At 46.6% G+C, this 13,370-nt stretch overlaps 1 protein-coding gene across 3 annotated transcripts in view; it reads right to left on the reverse strand.

The window, feature by feature from the left end:
- Positions 1-13,370, reverse strand: part of LOC105019332 (zinc finger protein 236) — a 78,478-nt gene that overhangs the window by 15,954 nt on the left and 49,154 nt on the right. For all 3 annotated transcript variants that reach the window (XM_029115757.2, XM_029115755.2, XM_029115754.2), the window contains 4 exons: positions 9,140-9,291; positions 8,745-8,921; positions 7,650-7,938; positions 4,480-4,583 (listed from right to left, as the gene is read on the reverse strand). In XM_029115757.2, coding sequence (XP_028971590.2) covers positions 4,480-4,583; positions 7,650-7,938; positions 8,745-8,921; positions 9,140-9,291 — 722 coding nt within the window. The remainder of the gene's footprint in view (positions 1-4,479; positions 4,584-7,649; positions 7,939-8,744; positions 8,922-9,139; positions 9,292-13,370) is intronic.

Consider the following 13,370-nt stretch of genomic DNA (forward strand, 5'->3'; position numbering starts at 1 on the left):
GGAAACAGGAGGGTACAGTAATAACATTTTCAGCGGTACGTTTCTTTCTGGGTATTCCCATTAGCAGCCCTATTGGGAAATTAGGTTTCTGTGGAGTTGATGCTCATTATTTTTTCTAGCTTTGGCAATTATGTGCCTGTGGTTGGACGTTGGGCTAAGGGCCACCAGGGATTTATTTCCGGGTGATGAGAGTTGGATTAATGTTCTAAAACATGCATTGCGACGGCTGTCGACGACAGAATGTGCGGTTTAAGTAAAAACTATTGTTCACCAGCACAGGCCCTGAAAAAGTGGAATGACAAATGAATCAAGCCGCAATTTGGTCTGACTGACTGATGCCTCTTCATCGATTTCATCAATCACCCAATAAAACAAGTCACTTCACTGATTACTGAAGTTTATTCAGACGCCTTCTCCGTCAAACACAATTCTTCTGCTCTTCAATGATAACTTGAAAGATTAGGACTGTCTGAGCCTTCTCGTTAATCAGGGAAAGTGAGTACGTCTTGTACAGAATCAAGGGGTCAGCCAGAGTCATTACCATAGAGAACATGGTGTGTGTGCGTGGGTGACGAGATATCCTCTACTAATGTCCCTCTAATGGCTAAACTTTCCATCCCCAATCTGGAGCCAACTATTAAACCTACAAGGCCATCCTATGTATCAGCAGAACAATTCCTCACCACGGCACGTTAAGAGGTAATTTATGACGATATGTTAATCATAATGTAGCGAACACAAATTCAAGGAATAATGAATCATGTTTTTCAGAATGGTCCCTTTCAACTCCATTTACTAACTCATAACTATATCTAATTTTAACCCATTTTTGAGTATGGCTATATTAAGTGCATTTACTTCATTAAACCTTCTCTTCATCAGGTGAGTGTACTTCATCCACCAACAGATTAACACTGAGAACATAATATAACAGCTACTGTGATAACCACAGAGATTCTGTTAACCGTCACATTACCAGATGTCATTTTTACCCAGTTGGATACAATTTAATTTAATTTATTTAGGAAATTATTTCAGTTTAGGGACATTTTAGAAATCCACAAAGTTATCACTATAAAAATGATGTAAAAATCCAATGGTATACAAAATGTAGTAAGTAAGGTAGAGAAATAAGGCGTAATATATTACCATAATAATAATACTATATTATGGTCAATATATCAGGTGCAAGAAATGTTCTTAGATGTTCTTTACCCTGGACTGGATACTTTCTTTTTCAGGACATTCCAAATGGTTGATTTGGCTATGCCTGACTTTTGTACTACGGTTCAAATTCTGTTTCCTCCTTTATATTACCTAGTCCTCATGTTGGATTATGCCTACTGACACTAAATGCAGATTGGCAAATAGCAATATTGACTTTACTGTCCCAATATTTCCAGAGTGCACTGTATTCCACAAACCCCTAATTTGCCTAAGTTCTACACTGAACAAAATTATATCGCAACTCTTTTGTTTTTGCCCCCATTTATCATGAGTTGAACTCAAAGATATAGGACTTTCTCTGTGTTCACAAAAGGCCTATTTCTCTCAAATATTGTTCACAAATCTGTCTAAATCTGTGTTAGTATGCACTTCTCCTTTGCCGAGATAATCCATCCACCTCACAGGTGTGCCTTAGACTGGCCACAATAAAAGGCCACTCTAAAATATGCAGTTCCATCACACAGCACAATGCCACAGAAGTCACAAGTTTTTAGGGAGCGTGCAAATGGCATGCTGACTGCAGGAATGTCCACCAGAGCTGTTGCCCGTGAATTTAATGTTCATTTCTCTACCATAAGCCGTCTCCAAAGGCGTTCCAGAGAATTTGGCAGTACATCCAACCGGCCTCACAATCACAGACCACTTGTAACCACACCAGCCCAGGACCTCCACATCCAGCATCTTCACCTCCAAGATCGTCTGAGACCAGCCACCCGGACAGCTGCTGCAACAATCGGTTTGCATAACCAAAGAATTTCTACACAAACTGTCAGAAACCGTCTCCGGGAAGCTAATCTGCATGCTCGTCGTCCTCATCAGGGTCTCAAACTGACTGCAGTTCGTTGTCGTAACCGATTTGAGTAGGCAAATACTCACATTCGATGGCGTTTGGCACTTTGGAGAGGTGTTCTCTTCACGGATGAATCCCGGATTTCACTGTACAGGGCAGATGGCACGGCCCCCATGATCTGAACCCGAGCGGTGTTCAGTTATTGGACTTCTGTGCTAGTCACAGTTTGTCCATAACGAACACCATGTTCAAGCATAAGGGTGTCCATCAGTGCACGTGGCACCAGGACACCCTAGGCCGTAGGTCGATGATCGACTTTGTTGTCGTTTGATCTGACCTGCGGCCGTATGTCTTGGACACTTGGGTAAAGAGAGGGGCGGAGCTGTCAACTGATCACCACCTGGTGGTGAGTTGGATCCGATGGCGGGGGAGGAAGCTGGACAGACTCGGCAGACCCAAGCGTACTGTAAGGGTCTGCTGGGAACGTCTGGCCGAGTCTCCTGTCAGAGAGATCTTTAACTCCCACCTCCGGGAGAGCTTTGACTGGATCCCGAGGGAGGCTGGAGATATTGAGTCCGAGTGGACCATGTTCTCCACCTCCATTGTCGAAGCGGCCGCTCAGAGCTGTGGCCGTAAGGTCCCCGATGCCTGTCGAGGCGGCAATCCCCGAACCCGGCGGTGGACACCGGAAGTAAGCTGAAGAAGGAGTCCTATCAGGCCTGGTTGGCTTGTGGGACTCCTGAGGCAGCTGACAGGTACCGGCAGGCCAAGCTGACTGCAGCCCAGGTGGTTGTGGAGGCAAAAACTCGGGCCTGGGAAGAGTTCGGTGAGGCCATGGAGAAGGACTATCGGCTGGCCTCGAAGAGATTCTGACAAACCGTCCGGCGCCTCAGGAGAGGGAAACAGTGCCCTACCGGTCAATCTACGTTCTTACTCTCACCTATGGTCATGAGCTTTGGGTCATGACCAAAAGGATAAAATCCTGGATACAGGTGGCCGAAATGAGCTTTCTCCGCAGGGTGGCTGGGTGATCACTCGGTCACCCGGGAGGAGCTCAGAGTAGAGCCGCTGCTCCTCCACATCGAGAGGGGTCAGCTGAGGTGGCTTGGGCATCTGTTCCGGATGCCTCCTGAACGCCTTTCCGGGAAGGTGTTCCGGGCCCGTCCCACCGGGAGGAGACCCCGGGGAAGACCTAGGACACGCTGGAGGGACTATGTCTCCCAGCTGGCCTGGGAACGCCTCGGTGTCCCCCCGGAAGAGCTGGAGGAAGTGTCTAGGGAGAGGGAAGTCTGGGCATCTCTGCTTAGACTGCTGTCCCCCGCGACCCGGCCCCGGATAAGCGGAAGAAGATGGATGGATGGAGGGCAGATGGCAGACAGCGTGTATTGCTGATGTCAACATTGTGGATTGAGTGGCCCATGGTGACGGTGGGGTTGTGGTATGGGCAGGCGTGTGTTATGGACAACACAGGTGCATTTTATTGATGGCATTTTCATTACACAGAGATACTGTGACGAGATCCTGAGGCCCATTGTTGTGCCATTCATCCAGACCATCACCTCATGTTGCAGCATGATAATACACAGCCCCATGTTGCAAGGATCTGTACACAATTTCTGGAAGCTGAAAACATCCCAGTTCTTGAATGGCCAGCATACTCACCGGACAAGTCTCCCATTGAGTATGTTTGGGATGTTCTGGATCGGCGTATACCACAGCGTGTTCCAGGTCCTGCCAATATTCAGCAACTTCGCACAGCCATTGAAGAGGAGTGGACCAACATTCCACAGGCCACAACCAACAACCTGATAAACTCTATGCGAAGGAGATGTGTTGCACTGCGTGAGGCAAATGGTGGTCACACCAGATACTGACTGGTTTTCGGACCCCCCGGACCCCCCCCCCAATACAGTGAAACTGCGCATTTTATTGTGGCCAGCCTGAGGCACATCTGAGCAATAATCATGCTATCTAATCAGCATCTTGATATGCTACACCTGTGAGGTGGATGGATTATCTCGGCAAAGGAGAAGTGCTCACTAACACAGATTTAGACAGATTTGTGAACAATATTTGAGAGAAATAGACCTTTTGTGTACATAGAGAAAGTGTTAGATCTTTGAGTTCAGCTCATGATAAATGGGGCAAAAACAAAAGTGTTGCGTTCATAATTTTGTTCAGCGTATTATTAATTGTGTACAAAAACAATTAGACCAGTAAGAAGTTGTGAAGTCATACCGGTGCTATGGTCTTATATAACATGGCTATCAGACATTTTAGTACTACCCCTTCCAATTATGAAAAACAAAATTGCTATTTAGTCCTAAAATATAATATTTGTTATGCTAATGTTTCCCTCATCGGACACAGTAGCTAATGAACAGCTATCAGACTATAGAAGGCAGCACTAAATCCTGACTCGTCTGGGTTTCAACCAGATAAAGCCACCCTTAAACACTGACCCGTGTGAGTTTTAACATGACAGTCCAGGGTGGACTTCACTGTGAAGTTCTTCCCACACTCGTCACATTTGTAGGGACGCTCTCCTGTGTGAATCCGGATGTGTCTAGAGAGAGAGGAAAGAGTTAAAGAGAGAAAAAGAAGAGCGAGAGACAGAGATATTAAAACAGAGGGTGTCCCGGGAATGCTTTGGGAATAAGTTAAGGATTAAAAAAAGCTGAATAATGTACAAAATAAATACAAAATAAGATTATTTTAATAAAAAAACTAAGCGCAACAAGCATAACTCATTTATGACCTGGGGGCGTTCTCATGTTTTCCCATTCTGAACCAAGGCTCCTGTGAAATGATACCGTGACTAGTGGTGGTGTTCTTTTCAGGCTCAAGGCCAGTGACTCAGCAGTTTAACTCCTCTAATGACTATGTACTTAGTTTTTTAATATGTATTGGGTAACTTTGGTAGTTCTCTACGGGCAGGGATATTTTTCTTTTTTGCTGACAAACCAAAACGTGCTCTATGGGAATGAATGTGCTTAGAGTAATGTGTCAGCTTTTTGTTTTTCAATAAAAGGCCACCTTGGGATTGTGCGGTCCTTTCCTCTAGTTCTTCCCAAAAACAAATCCAAGTTTGGGAAAGACTCCGTAATTGTATTTTAATCGGGTCCTTTGACTTAAACTAATTAACAACAAATGCAAAATGCTATATAAATATTTATTAAATACTTTGAAGAATGGCCTTGTCTCAGAGTTCCTTAGCCAGATGTTTTCATTAGAATTTTTGTATGAATCTTCGCAGGAGAGATAGAAAATCCAATTGGCTGATAAAACGCTTGTTTGGCAGTGATCGCACAAGTTAACTGCCCTGTGGACAGTGTGTCTGTGTGAGTGCAGATTACAAACATGCCAATAACACACAAAGGGCAGGTAAGGGGAGAGCAGTAGATTAGTGGCAATAGCATCTCATCAGTAACCCAAATGTTGCTTGTTCAAATCTCAAGACTACACAGGGAAAATAGTTCCTTCTGTCCCTGAGCAATGCTGTTGAACCTTACTGGTCTTTGCCGTAAATGAGAATGTTTTCTTAGTCAACTTGTCAGCTAAAATAATAAATGCCATCCAGCCAGTCTGCCTGCCAGCCTGTAAGTGCTGTGGGTTATGGTAAACACTTTGGAGAGTCTATTGTGGGTCGTCTTTATTCCAGAGCTCCAGTACAGGCGGTGTACTGGCTGAGAGGACGGCTTCTCTTCGGGGACAGAGCTGCAACGAGGATCCAGGTCAGTGCCCCGTTATCGGGACATCTCATTATTCATGTGGGATGGGGGGGACCGCCCTGCATGCTAAGCAGTAAAGCATTGTGGGTTATTTAAGGACTGATGATGAGTTGGGCGTTGATTTGAGAGAGGCCCAAGAGTGAAGGGCGGCTGGAATGACAAAGAAAATTCTTCAACCAGCGGGAAAGACAATAGAAAAAGACAAACAGCGTCAAAAAGAGAGAGAGAAGACTGAAAAAGGAAGACAGGAACAGGAAAACAGGAAAACATAGCTCCCTGTAAAGAAAAATACATTCACTGCACCACAGCAGAACAACATTTAAAAAATATACACCAATTTTGGAATTTTGGCCAAATTTTTCACCATAATTCTAGGTTTCAAAAGCTACTTTTAAAACAAAAATCCAAGCAAGCCTAGTTCAGCAGACCCGCAATAAAAAGTGATAGTCGTTGACGCCCTCCTTGAATTCAAACCCGGGTCTCACACCTACAAAACTGTCTTTAATCACTACGACACGGAGCTATAAATCGTCTGACAGTTGGTATAGCATTTCAACTTTAGATCATTAACATCACGCCAACTTTCAATATTTCACTAGACACAATTAAGCATTGTGTTAAACTGAATAACGTTTCTTATTAATTTTACCGCCACCACAAATAGCATTCTATGAACTGTATGGATTTTGCAACTGGGCGTTTTAAGAGCTAATTAGCCATTCGTGAATTATGTTGATACAATTACTATCAAAATAGGTGACAATAACTGACTTTTTCTTCAAGTGAAAAGACGAGAGAATCGTGTAGTCAGTGAAGTTTTAGTCTGTCCTGAACAAACCCTGAGGTATAATGCGTTTTGACTGTGATGGGAGTTGAACACAGGAGCTGTTGATCCATAGTCTTGGTCTCTAACCACTATGCTATTTAACAAGGGGTGGTCACTCAGCCAGTAAGAGACATTCACTCTTCTAGGCCAGATCTGCTTACGTGGTCAGGCAAGAAACGTACATATAACAGAGTGAGCGGTGTATTAGAAGGGCACCATGTGGTCCCACGTCACAAGATGAGGACAGTGTCAGACAGACCAGCCAACCAGGCCTTTGTTAGTCATTGTTGTTTATCATTGATATTCATTATTCATTTAGCTGTTATTAATAAGTGTTCCATTGTAAATGAATTAATGTTGTCTTCTGAAATGCTTTGGTAATATGTATACATTGTTAGGTAATTCAGTTAAGAAACAGAGAGGTATGAAAGGGAACAGCGACATAAGTCTTGAAGGCATAAAAAAGATTTGTAAACTTATAATTAGTTTTGTGGTTGTAAAAAAAGAATTGCATACTTGTAAACATGCTCGCACACATGTAATTATTTTAGTAGTTGTAAAAAAGTTTTGATATTTATATTTGGAATCATGCAACTCATTAATTTCACCTGCCAATGTAAAATATGCAGGCATGAGTGTTGTCACTAAAATGTCACTAGACCTGTGACAAAACGATTTTAACTTGTATATCACAATCTGCAGTGGCACGTTTTACATCGTGTGCAAGCGGAGATACCCATGAGGACTCTGACATGCTCTGGCAATATGTAAAAATGTATGCAATGCTAATAAAGCAGCTTGAAATGAATTGAGAGAGACATGCACAGATATAGAAAGAGACAGTTAGAAGAGAAACAGAGAGAGTAGGAAGGAGACAAAGAAATTGAGACAGCAAGAGACAGGAAGAGTGACAGGCAGATGGAGGTAGACAGATGTAGATACAGGGACACAGGCAACTGAGCAGCTGGACCAAAAGAGACCCTCGCAAACAGTGGAGGAATAGCAAAAACGCCCAATCCGAGAGAGACATTCAGAGACAGATTAAAAGGAAGAATAGAGAGTGTGAGTGGCTCACCTGACGAGGTCGCTGGGCTTCTTGAAGCTCTTGGGACAGAAGTTGCAGCAGTTGGCGAACTTGGGCTCTGTCTCCAGCTCCACCGCTTTGTCCTTGATCTCGCTGATGCGGTCGCGCTCCGCTGCCGACTGGGCGAGCACCTTTTCAGACACTGACGCCTCGTCGCCCGGGTCGTTCTTGGCCAACTCCGCTGCCTGTTCCTCGGTGAACGTGATGATGTCAGCCCGATTCCTCTTCATTACAACCTGCTCGCAGTCCTCTTCATCCTCGCACTCCTCTTCATCAATAACTATAAGGGAACCTACATATTACAAGCGGAAAGTCTACACCTTTTGTCCTGTTTCAAATGTTTTAAGAAATGCTTGTAAACATAAGCTCATCAGGCAGAAAATAACCACGTGCTGTAGATGACCTGTGTTTTATCTAATTGTATCCCTCTCCTGAGGACCCCCAACAACTGATGTAAAGGTAGGCTTGCACAACCTTTTTCTACATAAGGAAATTGCATTTCTGTTCATTCTATTTGCATGAATGGTTTCATAGTTAATGTTTCACCTTTATCAAGGAATGTGGTTGGAATTTCTCTCAAATGTCCATGTATTCATTCTTTATTGTTATTATATTATGTGTTTGCCAACGTGATAAGTACAGTAAACTGTAACTTATTGTAATACCGGGGATATTTAAAAATAAGGCTTTCAGCCAATCAGCATTTAAGATTTAAACCACCAAAAATCCCTATATAAGATTTTATACCAATTCCAAACAAAAACGACATTGTTCTAATGGAATTTGTAACTTTTTCCAACAGATACACTGTAATAGTATTGGTGTTACATGATCAAATAACTGTACCCCATCATGTCTTACTGCTAAATAATAGACTAGATTGTTCAAGTCCTTAATGCAGAATGGCTGAAAGCCTTACTGTATACCATAGGTATGACATCACATTTTTGCTGTTCTAATTGTGTTGGTAATGGGTGTATTGCCAATATCTAAACACTCTGCATTAGCTCTTGGCGGTGGTGTACTGGCCTTATATCACCGCCCATGCGTTATTGCTTAAATACAGTACAAGTTCTACGTCCGTACCCCGGTCTACTACGCCATGGTCCTTCTTCATGTGCCTCCGACAAAGCACACTGGTGCGGAAGCTGTCCTCGCACATGGGACAGTTGTAGGGTTTCTGGTGGATGATTTGGTGCCGGTTCAGACTGCCATTGGTGGTAAAGGAGACATCGCACACAACGCACTTAAAGGCCTTCACTCCTAGGAGAATCCGAGAGGATGGGTTAGCAGCAGTTTCCCAACGCCTTAGCGGCTGTATAACACGTTTGCGTAACCTATATATAACCAGGAGCACAGCCACGAGAGAGCAACCGTTTTGTTGAGTTTTGTTGAGTCAGGCGGGTCGGAGTCAGGCGGGTCGGAGTCAGGCGGGTCGGAGTCAGGCGGGTCGGAGTCAGGCGGGCAGGCCGTGTACTCACCAGTGTGCGTGTTGAGGTGGGACTTGAGGACCCCTGCAGAGACGAACCATCTGCCGCACTGGTTACAGCGGAAGGGTTTCTCCCCGGTGTGGGAGCGGACATGCTGCTTCAGGTGGCTGGACTTCTTAAAAGGTTTGTTGCATATGTTACACCTGGGAGGGTGAAAACATGGGCTGGATCCATTAGAAAACAAAGAAGCACCACTACAGTGCAGCCATAACGATAGCCTTCTATATAACAACCCTACCTTGTCACAACACAACTGATTGGCTCAAATGCATTACAAAGGAAATTCCCCAAAATAACTTTTAACAAGGCAACTGTTAATTGAAATGCATTTCAGGTGACAACATTAAAACCGTGGGCTCACCACCCACAGGAGGGACCATAAGGGGCCGGTGCGAAGAGGATCGGGCGGCAGTCGAAGGCAGGGGCCTAGACAACCCGATCTCTGGACACGGAAACTAGCTCTAGGGACGTGGAATGTCACCTCGCTGGCGGGGAAGGAGCCTGAGATCGTGCGTGAGGTTGAGAGGTTCCGATTAGAGGTAATCGGGATCACCTCTACACACGGCTTGGGCTCTGGAACCACACTCCTTGAGAGAGGATGGACTCTTCACCACTCTGGAGTTGCCCATGGTGAGAGGCGGCGGGCTGGTGTGGGTTTGCTCATAGCTCCCCAGCTCTGCCGCCATGTGTTGGAGTTTACCCCGGTGAACGAGAGGGTCGTTTCCCTGCGCCTACGGGTCGGGGATAGGTCTCTCACTGTTGTTTGTGCCTACGGGCCGAACGGCAGTGCAGAGTACCCGACCTTCTTGGAGTCTCTGGGAGGGGTGCTGGAAAGTGCTCCGACTGGGGACTCTATTGTTCTACTGGGGGACTTCAACGCCCACGTGGGCAACGACAGTGACACCTGGAGGGGCGTGATTGGGAGGAACGGCCCCCCGGATCTGAACCCGAGTGGTGTTCAATTATTGGACTTCTGTGCTAGTCACAGTTTGTCCATAACGAACACCATGTTCAAGCATAAGGGTGTCCATCAGTGCACGTGGCACCAGGACACCCTAGGCCGCAGGTCGATGATCGACTTTGTTGTCGTCTCATCTGACCTGCGGCCGTATGTCTTGGACACTCGGGTGAAGAGAGGGGCGGAGCTGTCAACTGATCACCACCTGGTGGTGAGTTGGATCCGATGGCGGGGGAGGAAGCTGGACAGACTCGGCAGGCCCAAGCGTACTGTAAGGGTCTGCTGGGAACGTCTGGCCGAGTCTCCTGTCAGAGAGATCTTTAACTCCCACCTCCGGCAGAGTTTCGACTGGATCCCGAGGGAGGTTGGAGATATTGAGTCCGAGTGGACCATGTTCTCCACCGCCATTGTCGAAGCGGCCGCTCGGAGCTGTGGCCGTAAGGTCTCCGGTGCCTGTCGAGGCGGCAATCCCCGAACCCGGTGGTGGACACCGGAAGTAAGGGATGCCGTCAAGCTGAAGAAGGAGTCCTATCAGGCCTGGTTGGCTTGTGGGACTCCTGAGGCAGCTGACGGGTACCGACAGGCCAAGCGGGCTGCAGCCCGGGTGGTTGTGGAGGCAAAAACTCGGGCCTGGGAGGAGTTCGGTGAGGCCATGGAGAAGGACTATCGGCTGGCCTCGAAGAGATTCTGGCAAACCATCCGGCGCCTCAGGAGAGGGAAACAGTGCCCTACCAACGCTGTTTACAGTAGAGGTGGACAGCTGTTGACCTCAACTGAGGATGTCGTCGGGCGGTGGAAGGAGTACTTCGAGGATCTCCTCAATCCCGCTGACACGTCTTCCATTGAGGAAGCAGAGGATGAGGGCTCAGAGGTGGACTCGTCCATCACCCGGGCTGAAGTCACTGAGGTGGTCAAGAAACTCCTCGGTGGCAAGGCACCGGGGGTGGATGAGATCCGCCCTGAGTACCTCAAGTCTCTGGATGTTGTGGGGCTGTCTTGGTTGACACGCCTGTGCAACATCGCGTGGCGGTCGGGGACAGTGCCTCTTGGATGGCAGACCGGGGTGGTGGTCCCTCTTTTTAAGAAGGGGGACCGGAGGGTGTGTTCCAACTATAGGGGGATCACACTTCTCAGCCTCCCCGGGAAAGTCTATGCCAGGGTTCTGGAGAGGAGAATACGGCCGATAGTAGAACCTCGGATTCAGGAGGAACAGTGTGGTTTTCGTCCGGGCCGTGGAACACTGGACCAGCTCTATACCCTCTACGGGGTGTTGGAGGGTTCATGGGAGTTTGCCCAACCAATCCACATGTGTTTTGTGGATTTGGAGAAAGCATTCGACTGTGTCCCTCGCGGCATCTTGTGGAGGGTGCTTGGGGAATATGGGGTCCTGGGTCCTTTGCTAAGGGCTGTCAGGTCCCTGTACAACCGAAGCAGGAGCTTGGTCCGCATTGCCGGCAGTAAGTCAGACTTGTTCCCAGTGCATGTTGGACTCCGGCAGGGCTGCCCTTTGTCACCGGTTCTGTTCGTAATTTTTATGGACAGAATTTCTAGGCGCAGCCAGGGGCCGGAGGGTGTCAGGTTTGGGGACCACACAATTTCGTCTCTGCTCTTTGCAGATGATGTTGTCGTGTTGGCCCCTTCTAACCAGGACCTTCAGCATGCACTGGGACGGTTTGCAGCCGAGTGTGAAGCGGTGGGGATGAAAATCAGTACCTCCAAATCTGAGGCCATGGTCCTCAGTCGGAAAAGGGTGGCTTGCCCACTTCAGGTTGGTGGAGAGTGCCTGCCTCAAGTGGAGGAGTTTAAGTATCTAGGGGTCTTGTTCACGAGTGAGGGAAGGATGGAACGGGAGATTGACAGACGGATCGGTACAGCTTCTGCAGTAATGCAGTCGATGTATCGGTCTGTCGTGGTGAAGAAAGAGCTGAGCCGCAAGGCGAAGCTCTCGATTTACCAGTCAATCTACGTTCCTACTCTCACCTATGGTCATGAGCTTTGGGTCATGACCGAAAGGACAAGATCCCGGATACAGGCGGCCGAAATGAGCTTTCTCCGCAGGGTGGCCGGGCGATCCCTTAGAGATAGGGTGAGAAGCTCGGTCACCCGGGAGGAGCTCAGAGTAGAGCCGCTGCTCCTCCACATCGAGAGGGGTCAGCTGAGGTGGCTTGGGCATCTTTTTCGGATGCCTCCGGAACGCCTTCCTGGGAAGGTGTTCCGGTCCCGTCCCACCGGGAAGAGACCCCGGGGAAGACCTAGGACACGCTGGAGGGACTATGTCTCCCGGCTGGCCTGGGAACGCCTCGGTGTCCCCCCGGAAGAGCTAGAGGAAGTGTCTGGGGAGAGGGAAGTCTGGGCATCCCTGCTTAGACTGCTGCCCCCGCGACCCGGCCCCGGATAAGCGGGAGAAGATGGATGGATGGAACATTAAAACCTTAAGTAACTACGATATGAAATCAATTTTGATCTATTTCATACTGTTTTGGTTTCTAGAGGATTCCATGTGTTATTTCATAGTTAAAATGCTGTCACTATTTTCTTCAATGTGAAATATAGTAATAGTAAAGAAATACCCTTGAATGAGGTATGTCCAAACTTTTCACTGGAACTTTAGAAATATGTAATGACTTCATAAATATATACTATATACAGTGGGGGAGAACAAGTATTTGATACACTGCTGATTTTGCAGGTTTTCCTACTTACAAAGAATGTAGATTGAGTGTGTGGACAGGTGTCTTTTATACAGGTAATGAGTTCAAACAGGTGCAGTTAATACAGGTAATGAGTGGAGAACAGGAGGGCTTCTTAAAGAGAAACTAACAGGTCTGTGAGAGACGGAATTATTACTGGTTGGTAGGTGATCAAATACTTATGTTATGCAATAAAATGCAAATTCATTATTTAAAAATCATACAATGTGATTTTCTGGATTTTTGATTCCGTCTCTCACAGTTGAAGTGTACCTATGATACAAATTACAGACTTCTACATGCTTTGTAAGTAGGAAAACCTGCAAAATCGGCAGTGTATCAAATACTTGTTCTCCCCACTGTAGCTCCGGATATCATCCACTTCTCACCGGTCAGAACATAACCCTGAGCAGTAAACCTCGAGAAAATCATGTCTATCCTTCTTATGGCAATACAGTCAGACGTCTTTATTAAATAAGACAGAAAACATATGCAAACAGTTTCATGGGCTTTCTGACAGATGTATGCTTTATTTGGACCCATTTGGATGCGTCTTAAACATTTAGACTACGCA

This window comes from Esox lucius, chromosome 20 (assembly GCF_011004845.1).
Source record: "Esox lucius isolate fEsoLuc1 chromosome 20, fEsoLuc1.pri, whole genome shotgun sequence".
Taxonomy (NCBI): domain Eukaryota; kingdom Metazoa; phylum Chordata; class Actinopteri; order Esociformes; family Esocidae; genus Esox; species Esox lucius.